Raw genomic sequence first — 22,143 nt, 5'->3', positions numbered from 1 at the left:
GATACTTTCTTTTCAAATTGACTTCATATTTTCTACCTTTTAATGTGTATTTTCCCCAAAATGACTATTGCATCTTTTTAAATCTGTAGCCAGACTTTAAGACCATAGGGTCAAACTCAAGTCAAGGAAAGAAGGAATTATTCTGGAAAGCAAGGTAGGGGAAGGACGTGGAGAGCCAGAAGGAATCCCTTTGCTTGAGTTAGCTGTATCTTAACCATGTTTCCGATTTTCAAGTCTTAGTGTGTTTTTTTTTTGTTTGTTTTGTTTTGTTTTTGTGTGTGTTTTGGGTTTTGGTTTTTTGGTTTTTTGTTTTTCTTTTGGTTAGGATTTCTCTAGGAGGGTTAAAATATCCTAAGTTGCCTTAAGCAAATTATTTGCCTGACACTTTTGGTTAATATAGCAAATGCACTTAAAAAAGGTAACTTTCTAAAATACCTGTTGATGTATAGTCTTGAAGGTGAAAAAGTCATTAAAACATGACTGTGGCACTTAGACATCACTGATCATTAATAAATCTTTAATGATTGATTTTCTAACCACTGTAAATTATGTGTTTTGTATCTAATATGCTTTCCTAGGATACTCATCCTTAAAAGGATCTTAGAATGATTACTGAACAAAAGAACCATAGAACACTAAAATCACATTTTATAAGATATGTGGGATCATTATGAAGTTAAAAACAAAAGTTAGCTTTAAAGCACCGTTTGTGTGGGGTGCCTGGGTGGCTCAGTCGGTTAAGCATTTGACTTCAGCTCAGGTCGTGATCTCATGGTTCGTGGGTTCGAGTCCCGTGTCAGGCTCTATGCTGACTGCTGGCTCAGAGCCTGGAGCCTGTTTCAGATTCTCTGTCTCCCTCTCTCTCTGACCCTCCCCTGCTTTCTCTCTCTTTCTCTCTCTCTCCCTCAGAAATAAATAAAACATAAAAAAATTAAAGCACAGTCTGTGAACTATAATCCCTAATTCAGTATTGGGTATATAAAGAAATGTATTTTCCTAATACTGAAGTCCTATCTAACATTATACTTTGCTACATTAAATTCATACTATTTCTCATATCTTTGTATTGTGTACCTTCTGGGCATTCTTACTTTACGCACCCTACATGAGCCTCGTAATCTGGAGATCATGGACTACTGTTCATAAAGGTGTGAGAATGTATGAAATACATGAAAATAGGTTAATGTCATCACCATGTAGATGTTAAATGTTGATGGGAATAATATGTATTTTTCTTATGTTGTTCAGCATTAATTTTCCCTTGTTCCAAATTTCCATGACATTCTTTGTTTTGTTCACATGCTGAAATAATGCAATAGAGATTCGTTTAATATATACTTTCTTCATTAGTATTTTGTAAGCATATGCTTTACAAAATGATTTCTATACTAATTAATTACATTAAGACTTTTTGCATAATACAACTAAATTTATACATACAGAATTCCAGTGTAAAGCATAATGTTATGCATGCAGTAGGCACTTATTTTTATTAAATGAACGCACCAAGTTAAAAAAAAAAAAAGAACCCATATAGATAATGTACTTCATTGTTATGATAGAAACCCTCTTGTGCTGGCTTTATAGGCTAAGCACATGTAGAGAAGTGCCCACCCTGTTCCCAACACAGGAAATAATGACCATGATGGCAGCACCTGAGAATGGAATGTCGGATTGCTTATCTCAGTTTGATCGCAAACTCTCATCCTAATCTTTTTGTTTTTAGATTTGTATTCTGAGTGATTGACTACTGAATCACAGTTATAACATTTTTCTTTGTTTCTTTTTTTTTCTGTTTAGCCCCCTGTGAAGGCAATACATTCTTCTGTCATAGTAACATGTGTATTAACAATACACTGGTCTGCAATGGGCTCCAGAACTGTGTGTACCCTTGGGACGAAAATCATTGTAAAGGTAATGATCGGTTCTTAAAATTTGCAAAATTTCTCTGCCCGTAGAGTGGGAAGAAGTTTATTACAATGTTTGGATGTGTTAGACTTAAAAATGGACTGTCTATAGACTGCTTCAATTTTCATGTATATTTGATCATTCATTTGCAAGCCTTATTCTTTGCTTTCACCAGAAGTTTCTGAATTCATAAACGCATAGTAGAGTACCCTTGACACTTGGATGTTCATTAGAGACATCTTAGTAGAGCCTGCAAGGCCATGGGGTGGACATGAGGCTTCTAGTGCAGTGTGTTTTTCCTATCAGACCTAGTGCCCTTCACCTCTGCTTGCACTTCTCCCTTCTTCCACTATCTCCATCGGATAGTGTGCACAGACTCTAGCGGTCAAGTGCGTTAAAGGAACATTTGTGCTTTCAGGTACTCCCAGCCATTTAGCTCGACTTCTAGTTTTGTTACCAAAATGTTTTTCTTCCTTTCCAATGAAAATACCTTCCAGCACCCCTGCTCCCTTCTCTAGCCTGTGTACACAGATCTGTCTATGTAGATAGCAGTCCTTGGCTTGGTCATGAATGTTCCCTGTTTTAGTTAAGTTGAACATGCCAGGTATATTCTTTTATTCACATTCAATATGAACAGATTTGCAAAGAAAAAGGAACAGGCAATTAACTCTGTCACATTCAAAGTCCAATATCATCATTCGACCATCTTCGGTGGACAGAAGCAGACAGGAATCAGCATGGTAGCCGTGGTTGATGTAGTTAATGAGAAAGGCGTACCCAGCCTCAGTTATTTTGATGGTAGGAGTAGATGATTATTCAAGGAGCCACTCTGAATGGATGGATAGGAAATTAAGTGATTTGTGCGGTAGAATCTTAAACTGGTACTATTGATGACTGGTAGTTATAAGCTTTATTAGCCTAATGGGATTGGTTCCCACATGTATAAGGACTGTTCAGCCTGAGAGCAGATGCAAGAGAATGTGAATGGATACGCATTATGAGGTTTCAGGCTTATCTTCTCCAGGTGCCAAAACCACTAGTTTGATTTCTAATTCATTCTCTTTTAGAGGGGAACACACCTTTACAGGTTCGATTATTATCACAGGCTCATCTCAGAGACACAATTCCAGACTCCCACAATAAAGCCACCCAAACAATTTTTTTGATTTCCTAATGCATATAAAAGTTGTTTGCACTATTCTGTAGTCTAGTACATGTGCGAGAGCGGTATATCTATAGAAACAATGTGCATACCTTAATTAAAAAAATACTTTTTGCTAAATAAACAGTGCTGGCCATCATCAATCCTTTTAGCAAGTCAAAGTCTCGGTCCCAGGGGACCATAACAAATATAATGATAATGGAAAAGTTTGGAATACCGCGAGAATTGTCAAAATGCGACGCTGAGGCACAAAGTGAGCAAATGCTGTTGGGAAAATTGTGCTGATAGACTTGCTCGATGCAGGGTTGCCACAGACCTTCAGTTTTGTTTTAAAAACAACACAGTATCTGTGAAGCGCACAGTAAGATGAAGTGTAATAAAACCTGGTATGCCTGTAATTTACTGGAGTTAGTTTCATGGACTAACATACGGTGTGTTCTGTATACTGTCCCCTGTGCCCTGGAAAAGAATGCATTTTGCCATTGTTAAGTGGATTGTTCTACAGATGTAGGTTTATAGCATTGCTCAAGTCTTCCGTTTCTGTTTTTATTTCCTACCGTGTTTTATCTATTTTTAAAACATTCGCTGAAGATTATGGTTGAACTGTTCTTTCTTCACTTCTGTAAGCTTTCATTTTATGTATTTTTTTTAAATTTTTTTTATGTTTTATTTATTTCTAGGGGAGAGAGAGAGAGTTGGGAGCAGGGGAGGGTCAGATAGAGAGGGAGTCACAGACTGAAACAGGCTCCAGGCGCTGAGCTGGCAGTCAGCACAGAGCCCGACGCGGGGCTCGAACCCACGAACCGCGAGATCATGACCCAAGCGAAAGTCGGACGCTTAACCGACTAAGCCACCCAGGCGCCCCTCATTTTATGTATTTTTGAGTTTAGTTGTTGGGTCCATATATGTTTAAAATTGTTGTAATTTCCTGTTGGACTGACCCTTTTATCAATCATTATAAAATGATCTTCTTGTTTTTAATAACTTTTTGCTTCGAAGTATTTTGTCTGTTAGGCACATCCACTCTAGATCTCTTCTAAATACAGTTTGTATTGCAATCCCTCTCCATCCTTTTGGTTTCAGCCCATCTATGTCTTTGAATATACAGTATGCCTCCTATAGAGGAAATAGTTGCATCTCACTTTTTGATCCATTCTGAAAATATTTGCTCTTCCATTGGATTGCTTAATCGACTCATTTAAAGCTGGTGTTGACACGTAGTTGGATTTACAATGGTCGTTTTACTTTCTTGCCCCCTCTGTGTCCCATGTATTTTTTTTTGTTCCTCTTTTCTTCTTTATTTGTCTCTTCTGCACTGAGTGAATATATTCCAGTGTAACATTGAATTCCTTTAGTGATTTTTAATGGATTTGTGGAGTTATTTTCTTAGTGGTTATTTTAGGGGTTACAACATACAGCCTAACTTCTCACAATATAGTTCAGGTTTATACTAATTTAATCCCAGTGACATTATTTTTATATAGCTCTGTTCTCTCTTCCTTTTTACCTATCACAGTTGTACATATTATTTTTATGTATGTTACAAAGAATACATCACTGTTATCACTTTATATATATTTTAGAGCAAGTATATATTCATATAATATATATGAATTTACCTTCTTTACCACTTCTGATTCTTTCCCTTTGTTTTTTGGGAATTCACATTACCGTCTGGTAACATTTCCTTATTCCAAGAGAGTTCTGCTCCTACTAAACTCACATGTACTATTAATACCAAATATATTACAAGTTAAAGGCCCACCAGTATAATTTTATACATGTGATTTTTTTTTCAATATTTTTATTTCTAGGAGAGAGAGAGAGAGAGCGTGAGCAGGGAAGGGTCAGAGAGAGAGGGAGTCACAGACTCTGAAACAGGCTCCAGGCTCTGAGCTGTCAGCACAGAGCCCGACGAGGGGCCCGAACCCACGAACCGTGAGATCATGACCTAAGCGAAAGTCGGACGCTTAACCGACTAAGCCACCCAGGCGCCCCTTTATACATATGATATTACTCTTTTAAAAAGTGAATGGATGGAGGTAGAATATATATTGAGCTGTACTGTCCTTGGTAGTTATGTATATAATTGCCTTTATCGGCAGTATTGTCTGTTTAATTCATTTTCTACTTACTTTTTTCATGTGGGTTTGAATTACTGTCTGGAATCTCTTGGTTTCAACCCCAAGAATTTCCTTTAATATTTTCCTTAATGTAGTCCTTTCGGCATTAAATGATGTTTATTTCTCTTTACCTGGAGATGTCTATTTCATCTCCATTTTTAAAAGTTAGTTATGCTGGATATTAGATTTTGATCAACAGTTTTTGTTTTGTTTTGTTTTGTTCTTTGCCTGCAGCGTCTTAGATATGTCATCCCTCTGCTTTCTAACCTCCAAAATTTGTGATGATAAATCACTTGCTACTCTGATTGGGATTCTGTTCTCTGTGATGAGTCATTTCCCCCTTGCTGCTTTCAAAATTCCCTGTTTCAACATCTTTAATCTCATATGTCAGAGTGTGGGTATCATTTCATTTATCTTACTTGGAATTTGTTGAAACCCTTCAATGTGGATTTGTTCATCAAATTTGGGAAGTTCTCACCCTTTATTCATGTATCTGACTATGTCTGTTATTTTCTTTCTTTCCTACTTCACTCTTATCCCATGATGTTAGTGCCATTGATGGTTTGCCTCATTCTTCTGAGGCTCTGCTCACTTTCCTGCAACTTTTTTCTTAGTCTTCTTCGACTGCATAATGTTCCTTCATCTAACTGCAGGTTTTCTGGCCTTTTCCTCCTCTGGCTGAAATGTAGCACTGAGTCACTCAAATGAAGCTTTGATTTGTGCGACCATGCTGCTCAACTCTAGATTTTTTACTTTTTTTCTTTTTTATAACTTCTGTTTTTTTAATTTTTAAAGTTTATTTATTTTCAAGAGAGAGAGAAAGCAGGGGAGGAGCAGAGAGAGAGAGAGGGAGACATAGAATCTGAAGCAGGTTCCAGGCTCTGAACTGTCAGCACAGCGCCCGACACAGGGCTCGAACTCACGAACCGCGAAATCATGACCTGAGCCGAAATCGGATGCTCAACCGACTGAGCCACCCAGGCACCCCTGAGAATTTCTGTTTCTTCATTGCTCTCCTGCATGTGATGAGGCTTTATCCTCATATTTTTCTTTATCCTGTTTAACCATTGTTTCCTTTGGTTCCTCGAACATACTTTATAACAGCTGCTTTGCAGTCATTGTCTCGATGTCTGCCAACTCTCATGTCTGGCCCTTTCTAAGGCTTTTTTACCCCCACGTAGGAATTGCATTTTCCTGTTTCTTTACATGCCTTGTGATATTTTTTTGAAACCTTCATGTTAGGGGCGCCAGGGTGGTTCAGTCGGTTAAGCATCTGACTTCGGCTCAGGTCATGATCTCACAGTTTGTGGGTTCGAGCCCCGTGTCAGGCTCTGTGCTGACAGCTCAGAGCCTGGAGCCTGCTTCAGATTCTGTGTCTCCCCCTCTCTCTGCCCCTCCCCTGCTCGTGCTGTATCTCTCTCTCAAAAAGAATAAACATTAAAAAATAAAGTAAATAAAATAAAAAGAAAACTTCATGTTAAATAATGTACGGTAGCAATTCTAGACGCTGGTTTCTCCGTCCCCTGGGCTTATTGCTGCCTCTGTTTTCTTGTTTACGTGTTTGTAAGCATAGACTTGGCTGGCCTGTTTCAGTGATGTCTGTCCCTGATTTGCTGCACGGAGCCCATGCCGCGGTCTCAGACGGTCATGGTGGAGTCAGGTGCTCTCTGACCGCCCTTTCCCTGTGGCGTTTCTGTCTGGTTGGTGTCACACCCAGCTGTTCGTCTCAGTCCCCAAGTGCCAAAGGATTGTCCTGTTACTCTGGACAGTTCCCAGGAGTATCATTTGTTTCGAGATCTGTTCCAATTCAATTCCATTCTGTCGTGGGGTTGGTCTTTGAAGTCAGCCTTTATGATGTGTTCTAAATTACCAGTTATTTTCCTGACATTTTCTGTTAAACTTGTCCCTGTTCTCTGGTTGGCCTGGTTGCTGTTGAGGAGCTTGAGAGTCTCCTCTTAATTGTTACCAGAAAATGTCTGCTGTTTTTGAGATCCTTAGGCTTGAACTTCTCTACACTGTGCCTAAAAGTGTAACTTTCTTTGGAGAAAGCCATGGTGCTCTCTGTTCTTGACCTACCTCTCTTTGTGGGCAAAACGTCTACATTACTGCTCTGAGCAATGAAGGGAGGCGGGGGCAGTGACCTACTTCTCTTGAACTAACACTCCTCCTTTATGAATAGGGTACTGTGGGCGGGGGGGGGCGGGGGTTAACCTCTGGTCTCTCAGCTTCCCTCTCCAGGCAGACCGACGCTATGAGCGAGCTCGAGCAAGTGTAATTAGAGCCAAACATTCCCAGCCTGCTGTCCCTGCTGGAGACCTTCCTTCCTACCAACGGGGGGCTGAGGGGGGAATGGGGGCCTTGCAAACTCAGCGTCTCCTGCCTGCGCTGGGGATTCAGTGGGGTGGTGAGAAGTGCTAGTGGTTTGCTTCTCAAGGGGGGTACTGTAGCTCTAGAAGGCAAGGGTCAGGCGGAGGAAACTGCAGTTGTCTGAAACTTCCCTAAGTAAGGGTCCATCATGGTGAATTGCGGTGGGGTTGGGAGAAGTGGGTTTAAAGGCCAGACTTTCACGGTTCTTAATGAAATTTAGTAAATTTTCTTGAATAAATGTACTTCCATTTGCTGTTTCCATTAGGATAATTTCCAGAAACTATCTATCTATCATCTATCTATCTATCTATCTATCTATCTATATTTAAATCCATTTTACCCGTTATGGTTGTTTCACTGGGGAAAAGGCCCACAGAAGGCATCATGCACCATTCCAGAAGTGTCCGTCATGAAATTTAATTACCTTTTGATGTCAGAATAGCGTTATTATTTTGAGTTCAATTAACCATGTCAGGAGTACATTCGAAATGATATAGGTAAGTTTGTGTTCCCACTGGTGGAAGAGGTTGGGACGTTTCCTTACACCAATGAGAAGGAAAATAAATAATTGACTGTCGTTAACATTACTAATCCACTCCCAAATGTTATGCCAAAGGCCTTCCAACACCTTCTCCGCACATGCGTTGATGTTAAAGGTGGGGATGCTGGGCAATGGGAGGTCTGTCTCTCAGGTGGAAGGTAGGGCCCTCGTGAAAAGTGACACGTTCTGTTTACTTCTGAAGACGTGCTCCCCTCTAAAGGGGTTCCGTGCTGAGCGTACTTCTTATTAAAGTTCTCCCTTTGCACTTTGACTACCATATTAATACGCGGTGGATTGTTTCTTGTTTTGTTTGTTGTTTTCACTCTCCTCAACCTGTAGAGAAGAGGAAAGCCAGCCTGCTGGACCAGCTCACCAACAGCAGTGGGACTGTCATTGGCGTGACTTCCTGCATTGTGATCATCCTTATTATCATTTCTGTCATTGTGCAGATCAAACAGCCTCGTAAAAAATATGTCCAAAGGAAATCGGACTTTGAGCAGACAGTTTTCCAGGAGGTGTTTGAGCCTCCGCACTATGAGTTATGCACTCTGAGAGGGGCAGGAGCTCCAGCTGACTTTGCAGAGGTGGCCGAGGACTTTGAAAACTACCACAAACTGCGGAGATCCTCGTCCAAGTGCGTTCACGACCACCACTGTGGGTCACAGGTGTCCAGTACAAAGGGCAGCCGCAGTAACCTCAGCACAAGAGATGCCTCTGTCTTGACGGAGATGCCCCCCCAGCCCATCAAACCCCTCATCCCGCCCATGAACAGGAGGAATATCCTCGTCATGAAACACAACTACTCGCAGGATGCCGCGGATGCCTGTGACATCGACGAGATTGAGGAGGTGCCCACGACGAGTCACAGGCTGTCCAGACACGACAAAGCCGTGCAGCGGTCAGTATCAGTAGATTTTTTGATGACCACTATAACCTGAGGACCGAAATGCCTCCAAGAATGTTGTGTTCTAGTTTGATCTGCATATTTCACTTTCTCTTTTTATTAACGATTCAAGCCATAGTATCTCGATTTTTTTTTCCTCGCCTTTTTCATTTCCAGTGCTATCCATGCCCTTCCTAAACCCTGTTGACGCACATAGGTGTTTGTGTGTGAGCACACACAGACCAAAGATATTTCACTTATTTCTACACAGATTATGGTCTTAATTTCTGTCGTAAAGATGTCTTGCTAATTGGCTTCCACATAGTCGTAATTGTTGCTCTCATCAACATTTAATATATTTTCAGAGATGAAACAATATGTGGAAGTAATTGCCTTACCAAGATGGCTAACCCATCTTGTTGAATAATTTTAATGTAAAAATAACGTATTTTGCAATATAATGTATTTTATTTTTTGTATGAAAATGAAAATACTAAAATCCTTTTTTCTACATTGCACATGATACTGACGTTACAAATTGCATAGAATAGTATGGTATGCTAAAATACAAAACATTTCTATTTAAATGTAGAAAGCAATAGTAGCAACATTTGATTCATTTTCCTTTTAACTGAAAGATACTATTATCTGTATTGAATTATTAGCCATAGAATCAGTCAAAATTTTGAGGAAAGAAAATTTAATTTAGATAAAAAAACTATTTTAAATCCCCCAGTCCAAAATACCTACGTTTTATTTTGCATGTTGACTATCATTTAGTTTGTTTTATAAATGTACATGCTTTTGCAATTCATTATGCACCCTCAGAACCTTAGTGGATTTAATATGTTTGCATGCTGTTGGAAAAGAAACCTATTTCCACAGTTTTATGAATTTTTAGGAATGTTTTTAAGTAAATATTTGTATGGATATTTATTTTTTGTGCAAATATTACTTTGTTGAATGAAATAGCCATAACATTCCAGGTTCTGCCTCATTGGGTCTCTAAGCAAACATGAATCTGAATACAACACAACTAGGGTCTAAAAAGAAAATTCAAGGTAAGCAAATGCCCTTGGTTCCTTCTCCCACCTTGTACTCTGTTTTGTTTCGTTTTGTTGCAGTTGTCTTGTTGATTTTTTAGGGAATGTGCTCTTTATTCATAATTTCTTGAGATATATGTTTCATAATATTTCATAACCAGAAATATAATGGATTCAATGCTAACGGAGTTACGATTTTTCATATACCTCTCTTTCAAATCAGTATTCATCTTCTTCCCATCAAGCATTGTGCTGCAGTGTCATTAAAAAGGATGTTAAATTAGGAAGTTAAATTTTACATGTTCTAAAGTTAAAATCCAGAGCCTAGTAAACTCTTTTTAAAGGATCAGAAGAAACGCAAGTTTCTCATCATAAAAAGAATTGAGTTGTTCTCAATATAAGTGAAGTCAATATATAAAGTTGGTAATTTCCTTACTGATTTCATTTGGTAGTATTCTACTCAGACTCATACACTAAGTATTTGGTGGTACTTCTACAATTTGTGCACTCTTATTTTTGCATGAATACGTAGCTTCTTTCACCAAGATTAAATGCAGCATGTTATGTCAAAATCTATGAAATCAAATTTTATGATATAAAATTTGAATGCTTAGCAATGCAGATGTTCCATAAATACTAGTGGTCTGTGTGTACATCTATTTTGTGATCAAATATCATAGCAGCTTTACTTTTAGCACTTGATAATCTATATCTATATTGGACTAATCTGTCTCCAATTAAATTTGCTTGACAGCTAAACTCTTCAAAACACTTCAAGCCTATCAACTATTCTTGAATTAGGTGAATGCATTTCCATGCTCGATAGTACCTTGATAAATTGGTGTATTTGTATGCATTTTTTCATTGGGAGAAAATGTTTTAACTGTGTTTTATTTTCAGAGAAGAACTATTTATACAAACATGGGGACTGTGAAAAGAAAATTCTATAGTGAATTGTGAAAAGTGGACGTATTTCTAAATTCATTCCACTGCCTTTATCCAAACTTAAGAATTACAGACATTTGTTATTCCTTCGGCAAGACACCCCTGCTGCACATGATATGTTCATTTCGTAATTTGGTTGCTGGCCACCAAGTGCTCCTTAGTTTTTAAATACATTTTGAGATTTACCGGAAACTTGAAGACGAAATTAGTTCCTGATTCAGACTACCCCAATGTTTATTTTTGCTGTTAGTTTCACTTCGTTTCCATGTTGTTTTATGTCCTCATTATCTGATTGTACGTTGTGTGATATGTGAAAAATACGATTTCAGATGAACTTTATGTTACATGTACATTGTTTTCATTAGATAGACTACTTGAGAATAGTGCGCTCCTGGGTGATTTTGAACGTGCTACAGTTAAGAAGTGAAAATATGGACCATGGGAGCACCAGCTAGAGGTTTTGTGGACTCTCACCATCTATTGTTGTATTTTGATTAAATGCAGCTGAAAGTCTTGAGTAAAAATAACTAGATTGCAATAAGAAACATCTCATTTTTTTTCTTGGTCTTTCCCAAATCACCCTCCCCCCCCTCCCCCCCCCANCCCCTCCCCCCCCCAGTTTCCTTTTTGTTTTATATCAAAGGAAGACACTAAGTTTCAGAAATCATTTTTGGAAATCAGGTATTTTACCATTCATACCCTTCAATAGAAACGTTTTTTTGATGAAGCACTTAGCAATATGACTGAATTGACAGTGTGAGAAACTACCCTGCATGTCCGTACTGGATATTTGAGTTGGGAAATTATCCTTTTTATTAGACACATTGTAAAAAGCATGCATCCTCAGTACTGCTGTTACACTTACATTCCTTTGTGTCATATGCTTGCTACTTGTAATTTTGATATAAAGATATATAAAAAATGTATAATAATTTCCTAACTTGAGTTAAGAAAAATGTTTTCTTCTATTAGAGTGATGAAAAAAAAACCCCACCAGACTTACATAAGTGCACACTTTATATCAACTCTTTCTACCTGTTAGGCTATAGGATGTCTTTTAGTATTGAGGCTTACTTCTCTAAAATTTGATCTTGAAAATTTTATGGAATATGTTCTCCTTTTAGAATAAGAAAATCTTTTTAAGTGCTTCAAAATCACAAGTCCTCCTTTGCCCCACATCATACCATTCTGAGTTGCTCTCATACTGAGGCACACAAATACTACCTGAAAGCTTACTAATCATGATGTGTTTAATATAAATAAAGTAAAACCATATGATATATTTACTTGCTGTTGAATTATATACACACTCTATAAACTTTGATTTAGTGAATGGTACTTTTTAATTATCGAATGTGTATTCTTAGAAAATAAACGTTAAAAATCAGAATTACTATCAATCTGCTTACCAACATCTCCCAAAACTGCTGAATTCTATAGAATTCTGTCTTTCTAATAGTAAAGCAATCTAGTCCAGCACAGTTCAAAGTTTGTGACCCAAGCAGGCTTTACAGACCCATAGATGAGTTACTTGCATACATCCCTGTTAGGAATTCAATTTCATATATGTTACCAAAAAATTACTTGGGAAAGAAAATAAAATTTTATGATAGAAACATTAAAGAATTGTCAAAGCAATTCTGAATAGCCTATATTGAAAAAAGTCAATACACATAATCATTTCCATGAATGTGATAAACTGATGAATAGAAAACGATATTGAACAAGACAGAGAAATATTATTTTTATTGTTTTGCTACATATTTTATACACACTGCTTATGTGGTAATGTAGCCTTTATTTTTTGACTTGGCTGGTTTATTTAATCTCATGCAAACTCTTATGCCCTTTAATTTAAATGTAATGCCTCCACAGGTTATTTTTGAAGTGATTGGCCATATTTATGTTACTTTCTCTATTAGAAATCTTCATAGGCCCTTTACTATTTGAATGACTAATCTCAAAAAAGTATGATATACATGTATGAATAATCTCAAAGTATAATATATATTCATACACATGCATATATTTGTGTATGTATATATATATGTATATACATATACATATATATATACATATATATATATCAAGATTTATTTCCAACAGAAAACAAAAAAAGGAAAATAAATTAAGTGAACCACTTGCCCTGTAGTGGTCCACAGGCAGCTCTTCCCAAATCTGCAGAATCTTCTGAGGTGCTGGTTCACTGCTGAAAAGATCTTTGCACCAGAAATCTGCTAATGGGGATTCAGCAGCAATGAAAAGTCCAACCACACTAAGTAAAATGATGAAGACGGATTTCTTCTTTACATTTAAGGCACAGCAGCTCTGGGGGCAAACAAAAATATTGCTAGTGAAGAATAGGTCTTCTCGGTGGTCAAGCTAAGGATATTTACACACGTTTTTGACGAATCAGAAGAGAAGGTAGTGGCGATGCTGAAGCAGAGACCTGGAGGCATCCTGTTGGGCCTCGGAGTATCTCTAGGTGCTGGAGCGTGAGAGCGTGGGGGTCCGTGATACCCAGGAGGCCCCGGGGTGAGGGGGCGGCTTCTTAAAAGCCACTACTGAAATTTATCAGTATCTTAAACACTCCCGCTTACTGGCATATCAGACCCTGTCACCTGAACATCTACCTTCCAGTTCCAATGGGGAGACACGTTGTCGGTAAGGAATGAGATGTTTCAGTACTCTCGATGTTTCAAGATGTTTCAAATCCAGTTATTTTAATAAATAATTATATTTTTTGATAAAGTGAATTCAAATAGTACTTACACAAGTGCTTTATTAATTCCATAAGATGTTCTTCAAAAGCATAATTACACAGTATGCTAGTTAATTTGAAAAAGCTGTTTTCCTTTTATTTATTATATTTTTGAATTTACTTTCAAACACCAGGAGACATACCCTGATTGTATGCAACACCTGTGAACATTGCATCCAGCCTCTTCCTTTTTTCCAAGTGCATTTCAGCTGCTTAGTTCGAGACAGGTGTACTGATTTGGAAATACTATTTTTGGGGACCTGCTTTTATATACGGGCAATTTCTAGGCATCATATAGCCAGGCAGACATATGTAATGTTTGATTTTTCCATCATTCACTTGCACTTATCGGACAATCAAAACGTGGCTATAAACAAGTATAGATCAATGTCACTGAACTTTTAAAGGAGAACAGTCCACATTGTGGAAATGTCAGCTTTTCTGTTTCGCATTATTTTATTTCCACTAAAAATATTTTAATGGGTCTGACTCCATAAACTGTCATTCTTGCTGTTTATTAAAGTTAGGTCTTTGACAAAAGCTGAATGAATATGCAGATAAGCTGTTGCATCAACTTTTTCTATATTTTCCCTTTAGGAATTTGGGTTTTTCTCAAATTTGATAGCTTTTTAAAAAATCCCATGAATCGATTTTCCTTGACCTCAGAATATCATCATAAATGACAAAATATGATACTGGGTCCTGTTACCTTAATTAAAGTAATGATGAATAATTTATTCATTTATGTTTTGGTGGTGAAATAAATGATAGCATTTTATCTTATTATGAAGTTTGTATATTTCAATGATGACAATGTCCTGTCAGATTCCAGCTCTGGAGGGAGGTTAAATAAATAAAATCTTTAAAATTCCCTAAATGTATATGATTTGAAAAGTGAGTTTCAGTTTCTTCCTACTTTGCTGAGGTGAGTTAGTTTCGATATCATATCTAGTGAGCCATTCTTTCTCCTCTTTGCTTGTTTCTGTCTGTCACGCTCAGGGCACAGAGGGCCCAGTCAGCAAATTGTTAAATAGATGAAGAATAGAAAAATCGGGATTTGAATTTATTATAAATCTCCTATCACTTTAATTAATATTTCACATTCCTCTCTTAAAGGTTGAAAAAAAAGTAGTAAAATGGGGTGCCTGGGTGGCTCGGCTGGTTAAACATCTGACCCTTGATTTCGGCTCAGGTCACGATATCAAGGTTTTTGAGTTCAAGCCCCAGGTCAGGCTCTGTGCTGGCAGTGCGGAGCCTGCTTGGGATTCTCCCTCTCTCTCTCTCTCTCTCCACCCTTACCCACTCATGCTGTATTTGTCTTTCTCAAAATAAATAAGTAAATAAAATTTTTTAAAAAGTAGCAAAATAAAATATATTGTAAAAGTAGCCAGAGTTGTGTTTTTTCTAATCTTGTTCCATAAATCTTATCCCTTTTGTTAACATAGATTTATCCTGATTTATTTTATTAATGAATTGTTTACATTGTACTACAATTTCTTTAACTGAGTAATAACATTCAAATAAATCTAACAGTGTCCTAGAAATACCAAACATTGGTGACCAATGTCAGACATTCATTATATCTCATCAGTTTTTATTGTGGCCTCTAGTTCTGTACTTCTTTCTACATTATTAAAGAAGTAAATGCCCTCTTAATATATCTTTAATTCCTCAAGGTAGGAAAATAAAGTCTCCCTGCTTCTGACTTACATCATTTCCCAGAATCTAAGGTTGTTTCCCGAAAATGTTTTATTCCTGTACCAGTATGATTGTATAGTTTACACTGCTTTACATTCGTAGCAATTGTGCAGTCAACATATTCTCATCTGTTCCCAGCTCATACTGCCTCTCCAAACTCTGAGGCATGCCATTTTATATTGGTTCATTCTTTGAAAAGTTTTCTTTTTTTTTGCTCTCTTGCTAATAATTACAAGTATAGACACAAAATATAGCAGTGAGGAGAACATATAATGTATAAATTATTTAAAGGGAAATATTTCTATTATACCACACTATAAAATTTGTATTGTTTAATCACTTTCTCATGAGTTAAGTTTAACGTCAGCATAGCTGGGAACACCTGGGTGCCTCAGTTCAGCTCAGGTCATGACCTCACAGTTTGTGAGATGGAGCCTCACATTGGGCTCAGTGCTGTCAGAATCTGTTAGGGATTCTCCCTCTCTCCCTCTCTCTGCCTCTTCCCCAATGACACTCTTTCTCTCTCTCTCCCTCAAAGTAAATAAAAAACATTAAAAAAATTTTAACATGAACATAGCCAGCCTCTTTTGAGCTTATACAATCTATATACTGGGATTTTCATAAATGCTTTGGAAAAGAAAAAGAAAAGGCAGCAATCTATTGGGGGACATAATTATGGAGCTTCACAGAAGAAAGTGTATTTAGAAGAACTAGATCAAATAATGAAACCCCAAATTATTTGCCAAGTTTTTCACCTTACGCTAATTAGTTCCCTCTTCATGATCTTGAATGGAAAATAAAATATATTCATTTGTCAAGAGAATGTAATACACATGATGTTTTGTGATAAAGAAATTAGTAGCATAAATATGAGCTACAAATATCTTCTCAAGGGGATCAAGAGAGGCTTACTGAATGGTTGTCCTTCTAAGCAACTTTTGAAGGTTGGAGGCCATCAAATAGTGGGGCAAAGAGAGATTTTCACCTAGAGAAGTGGAAGCAGGGAGCGGTCCCAGGAGGCCTTGTAATTTATTTGAGTTAGCTGGAGCGTAGGAGTTGATAAAAGGAGAAAGAGTAAATATAGTTGGAAGACTAGTTTGGCATTTGCATCATGATTTCTGAGCACATGCAGTTTCATCTAAAGGAGTTCATATTTTTTCCATGGAGAATATTTCAATGCTTTATAGCATGATACGGTTTATGAGCGATACTTTAAGTTGAATCCTCTGACACCAATGTGTTTGTCCAGTTGAATGAGACTGGAATAAGTAACAGTAATAGAAACAATACACAAACAAAACACTAAAAAAGAATAACCAGTTGGTAGATATCCAGAAATATATGTCTTGCTTTTCTATTTCGTGCCAATTTTTTTAAGTTTCAAGATTACAATTGGATATCTAAACAATGCATTAAGTGCTATATGCTAAACACCATTCCAAGTGTTTTACAATTAAATATTCTTTTGGTCATCTTAGCAGTTGTGACACTAATAATAGCAATGCTTCTTGTTATGGTTGTTACTCTACTGTATATATGAGGAAATTGAAAATAGTTTTATTAACTTTTCCAAGAGTGCATGATTGGGAATGATAAATCTGGCTCCTACTCAGAGCTGATTAATACCTGAATCAGCCAGCAATCCTCACCCATGTGCATATGCCCCTCGAAGAGTAAATATAGTACGTTTTGCTGAAAGTAGTTCATTCATATTCATAGTAACTCCATCCTTTTGTGTTTCCTCAACTGTGAAAATATATATTATAGCAACATCTCTCCACCCTGGAGATTTTAAGGGTCAAACGACAATGCATCGGAGGATATTCTGTATATCCTTAAATACATTATAAATACATAATTTTTCCTAGGCATGTGTAAATTTCATTTATAATTGACATGGAACAAATGCATCATCTATCAAGAGCAGTAATGAAGAAAGATCTCTAGTCTTCTTGTATTCACAGTGAGATGACTGACTTCCAGAACCCACTGATTGTTATTCAAGGGAATGGCATTTTCTTGGATGCTTATTTTATTGTATCATCTTACTGAACTCCAGAGCTCCTAAATGACCCTCTAAGCCTTGTCATCAAATATACGCAGAAATACTAACACTTGAAAGAAAATCCTGTTTTCAATGCTAGAGAATTGTTTAATATAAATTTGATTATGTAAATAGTGAGTAAGCAAGCATATAGACCACTGTAGTCTCCTAACTACGATGGTGATATAAAATGTGGTATAATGCACTAAAACTCATGAATCCCTTTTCAACAGGAAACATGAAATTCAAATTTTAGGTTCACTTCATACTACTTATGTACTCTTACAAAAAGCTGTTGGAACCCTCTGAGCTCCGGGGTCTTTATCTGTGAAAGAGAGAGCCTACACCTAATGAAAAAGAGTTGCTGAGAGACTCGGAGTTAGTGATGCCCATAAACAACCAACAGGAAACCTGTTTTACCAATGTGGGGGCTGTTATTTGCACATTTGTGCATTACCAGTTTGCTCTCCTGGGTGGGAAAGATGTCTCCAGTACGTGACACCTTTATAAATCCATGGACCAGGCACTGTTGATGAGTCAGGAGGGCTCTGTGTTTGGCATTCCCAAGGGTTTGGTCTGCTCAGGGAAATACCTCACCTTTCAAAGGCAATAATCCACTGACATCAGTGAATGAGGGATCACGAATGATGGGTCCAAATGGAACGTGGTGGTTAGTTAGGTTCAAAGAACAAGGGATCAGACAGTGTCTATTAGCTCTTAATGTGCCACCGTGTGGCATAAGGAAGGATGACCCTGAAAGAGACACCAACACAGATACGGTATAAATAATATGCTGGGGCGCCTGGGGGGCTCAGTCCCTTAAGCATCCGACTTGATTTTGGCTCAGGTCATGATCTCAGGGTTTCGGCTTTCATGAGTCAGGCTCTGTGCTGACAGTGGAGAACCTGCTTGGGATTCTCTCTCTCCATCTCTCTCTTCCCTCCCCTGCTCACACAGGTGTGCGAGCTATCTCTCTCTCTCAAAATAAATACACAAACTTCAAAAAAATGTCATTGAGAACTGCTAAATTTTAGACTTTAAGTGTTGGAAGACAATCGTCAGGACTGACCAATTTGGGTATCCTTCAAAATAACTGTTAAGTGCATAGTCAATGTGTGTCTGTTAAATGAGTAATTGAGTAGAAAAATTATTTTAAAAATAAATGAATTTCATTATTTGTGACAGCAGCACTCTCCTGACCTGACACCTGGCTTGTATTTCTTAGCCCTTCCTCCTAGAAGTTTTAGAACTAAACCAGTTTGTAAAGTAAGCCTAAAGAGGGGCACCTGGGTGGCTCAGTCAGTTAAGTGTCTGACTTCGGCTCAGGTCATGATCTCATAGTTCATGTGTTGCCCTGTGTCGGGCTCTGTGCTGACAGTTCAGAGCCTGGAGCCTGCTTTGGATTCTGTGCCTCCCTTTCTGTCTGCCCCTCGCCCCACTCACTCTCTCTCTCTCTCAAAAATAAACATTTTTTTAAAAAATTAAAGAGGGGAATCTGAGTGGCTGTCTTTTAAGAGTCTGACTTTGTCTCAGGTCATGATCTCATGGTTTGTGAGTTTGAACCCCATGTCAAGCTCTGTTCTAACAGCTCAGAGCCTGGAGCCTGCTTCAGATTCTATGTCTCCCTCTCTCTCTGCCCCTTTCCCACTCATTCTCTCTCTCTTTCTCTGTCTGTCTGTCTGTCTCTCTCTCTCAAGAATACATAAACCTTAAAAAACATTAAGAATAAATAAAAATAAAGTAAGCCTAAAGAAGTACTATTTAGTAACCATTGTTATAGGCACACTAGCTTAAAAACAAAACAAAAAAAACAAAAAAACAAACAACAAACTAATCTGAGGTTCTGCTTTCCAAGCAAGCACACACACAATACGAATAAGAAAATGGTAAGTTTTGAAGAACCAAACTTAGACTACCATGTAAATAGAATTGCTTGAATATGTACCAATTCAGTATACTTAGGAACTGTGTGTCATTCATGACTTTTAACTTCTCTATACTTAGGAACTGTGAGTCTTTAAAGATTTTTAACTTCTCACATATGCTAACTTTATGAATGAAAGTGTCTTTTTAAAAATACCGCTCTTTAAAACACAACTTTTCCAGGTAGATCATCATTGTCATGATGTATCTTATGAACACGTTTTCCTATGATACACTTGCCCCACTTTCTGAAAGAACATTCTTTACGTATTAAAAAAGATGAAGTCATTACCTGGTATTAATAACTACTCTGTAAAATGTTAATGCCCTTGGGACCAAATACTCTCTGTTCACGTTGTATAGCCGAGCTTTTCCCCCATTGATATGGAGACTTTCACAAGTTATGTGGGTATTTTCTGACCAGACGTTTACCTTTCAGTTGCTTGTAAATAGGCATCACGTGTTTAAGGACTGTGGCTGTTGGTGAGATCTGCTCTGTCCCCTCCGGATGGACTGCTCAGAATTACCGGGGCTGGGACCCTGCACCCTGGCCATTTCCTTTGCCAGCTGGTCCCCAATCAGAGCTCCTAACGGAAGGTAGAGGAAGAGGATTCGAAGGCAGCTCAAGACCTCAAGGACTTGCCGTTTGCTTCTCTTCCCTGTTCGTGTGCTGTGAGCGTCTCGCTTGAGCCTGACAACAGACTGCAGTCTCTCTTGTCACCGGGAAACCAAACCCCCCAGTGTCCCGCAGACACAGCCGCACCGGCCCGGCGTGCCCTCCTCGGATCGCTGAGCCCTGCCCCCACAGGACACCTTCTAGATTCCAGATTCTGAAAACCCTCCTTTGTTCCCTGTGTTTCCTGAGTCTGAAGACTGGTCAGGCTTCACACAGCGTGTGATCTCTGTGCTCCCTCCTATTTCCTGGTGTGTTTTCCCGACCTTCCAACCTGTGAACAGATTCCTTTTATCACACTCCCTCTCAACGTACCCGTTCTGTTTTCTGTTTTCCTGGCTGGGGGATGAAGATGGACTTCAACTGGCATTTTGGACCTTGTTCAGAATATTTTAAAATTCTGCCCTGAGATTCTTTGCCTAGCTTATGAAGCGTTGTCCAGTTCAATTTCATACACTGGTTAAATTACTTCTGAGTTAGTTTTATAGCATGAGCTATTCAAATTTATATGATGATAATGCATATGTTTATAACGAACAGGAGCTCCCTTTCATGCGGTGGGTAGTCCTCAATTCCTGTTGAGATTTATAAGTGGGGGGGGGGGATATTTGTAGGGACATGACATTGAAATGAAACCATTATGGATCCTCTTTCTAATTTATATTCCAAACCTCGCCAGCTCCAGGCAGCTTCTTAATTCATTTATGTGCACATAACCAATTCTTGTGGATCTTTATTCTCCAGGAATAAAGTGTTGTTTTTGTTTGTTTACTTGTTTGTTTTCAAAATGGCTGGGCAACTTTGGCCTACTGACATCTTCAGGAGAGCCTAGAGGCCTCACTCGGATGTATTAGAAGTTTCGGAGCAATTCCTAGGAGAACTAGTAATTGAAATTCTAACTCATCAGCCATAGAACTTGCAAAGTGAACATTTTATAAGTTCAGTTTTTCACAGGGAGTGCCTTCGAATCCAATCACCTGTTGGTAAGAATTTTAATTCTTAAATTAAAGAACTTAATTTAATTTAATCTGAACCAACCAACTTTTATCTTAACGGAGCAGGGAAACAACTAAATGTGGCTGATAGGTGAACTGAGTAATTTTGACGCAGTCTGTGGTCTATTTAAATTGCCGTGTTTGGCAGTTAGCGATTCTACAGGAGAAAAGATCCACTTTTCTGGGTTAATCAGATGAAACCATAGCTTGTTATGGTAAACTAATTTCATACAAAAAATATTCTTGACGCCACTTAAATTTGGATTTTTACCAGAACATTCACATGCATTTCTCCCTGTTTTCCTAGTAAATCTAGCAAATGTAGCCATTTTTGAAGGCACCAAAAAAAAAAAAAAAAAGAAAGAAAGAAAGAAAGAAAAACAAGATTTACTTCAGTGGAGTGGAAACCAACCAAACACTAGCTGTGCATTGAAGTATTAAAATAAGTAACCACTGGCAAATATTCAGTTTGCAAACCACACTGTTCTAAGTATCTTATAGGTGTTTGCACAGTTAATCCTCACAACAACCTTACTAGGTAGATTTTAGCTTTATTGTACAGATGAGAAAATGAGGCCCAAAGAAGTTAAATATCATTCCCAAGATCATGTAACTAATCCATCATGAGGCCTGGATTTAAACTTTGGAAGTCTGGACACAAAATCCATAGTCTTTTTAAAAAAAAATTATTTGTCATTTATTTATTTTAGAGAGAGAGAGAACACCCGAAGCAGGCTCCAAGCTATCAGCACAGAGCCTGATGTGGAGCTCAAACCCACAGACTGTGATATCATGACCTGAGTGGAAACCAAGAATCAGATGCTTAGCTGAATGAGCCCCCCAGGAGCCCTCAGAGCCATAGTCTTGACTGTGCATCAAGTTACTTATTGATTTTAGTAAATGGGAAGGAAAATATTAGTCACTGACTTAAATCTTTCTAACCTAGTGAGCACAGAAACAGGAGAGAGAAGGGACAGATGATGGAGATAACATCACCGATTCTCCTTGAAAGCATTCTTTTTTTTATTCTTTTTTTTTTTTTTTTGAAAGCATTCTTTAGGGGGGCGCCTGGGTGGC

General features: G+C 38.0%; 1 protein-coding gene across 7 annotated transcripts in view; it reads left to right on the top strand.

Moving 5' to 3' along the window:
• The window catches only part of NETO1 (neuropilin and tolloid like 1), a 125,216-nt gene that overhangs the window by 99,311 nt on the left and 3,762 nt on the right, over positions 1–22,143 (top strand). The window contains exons 8-12 of one of the 7 annotated variants that reach the window (XR_013332329.1): positions 1,801–1,914; positions 8,441–8,999; positions 9,971–10,045; positions 10,782–10,828; positions 10,928–11,563. Coding sequence is in view for 6 of the 7 variants with exons in the window: in XM_077752681.1 (XP_077608807.1) it covers positions 1,801–1,914; positions 8,441–8,999; positions 9,971–10,031 (734 nt within the window). In the remaining variant the exon portion in view is untranslated. Of the gene's footprint in view, positions 1–1,800; positions 1,915–8,440; positions 9,000–9,970; positions 10,046–10,781; positions 11,564–19,837; positions 21,387–22,143 lie in introns of those variants that run through there. The other 6 variants (XM_077752681.1, XM_077752682.1, XM_077752680.1 and 3 more) reach the window with 6 other exon arrangements.

This window comes from Crocuta crocuta, unplaced genomic scaffold (genome assembly GCF_008692635.1).
Source record: "Crocuta crocuta isolate KB4526 unplaced genomic scaffold, BGI_CrCroc_1.0 scaffold101, whole genome shotgun sequence".
NCBI classification, from domain to species: domain Eukaryota; kingdom Metazoa; phylum Chordata; class Mammalia; order Carnivora; family Hyaenidae; genus Crocuta; species Crocuta crocuta.
Note: the sequence above shows the minus strand (reverse complement) of the source record. Positions and strands in the feature narration are given on the sequence as shown.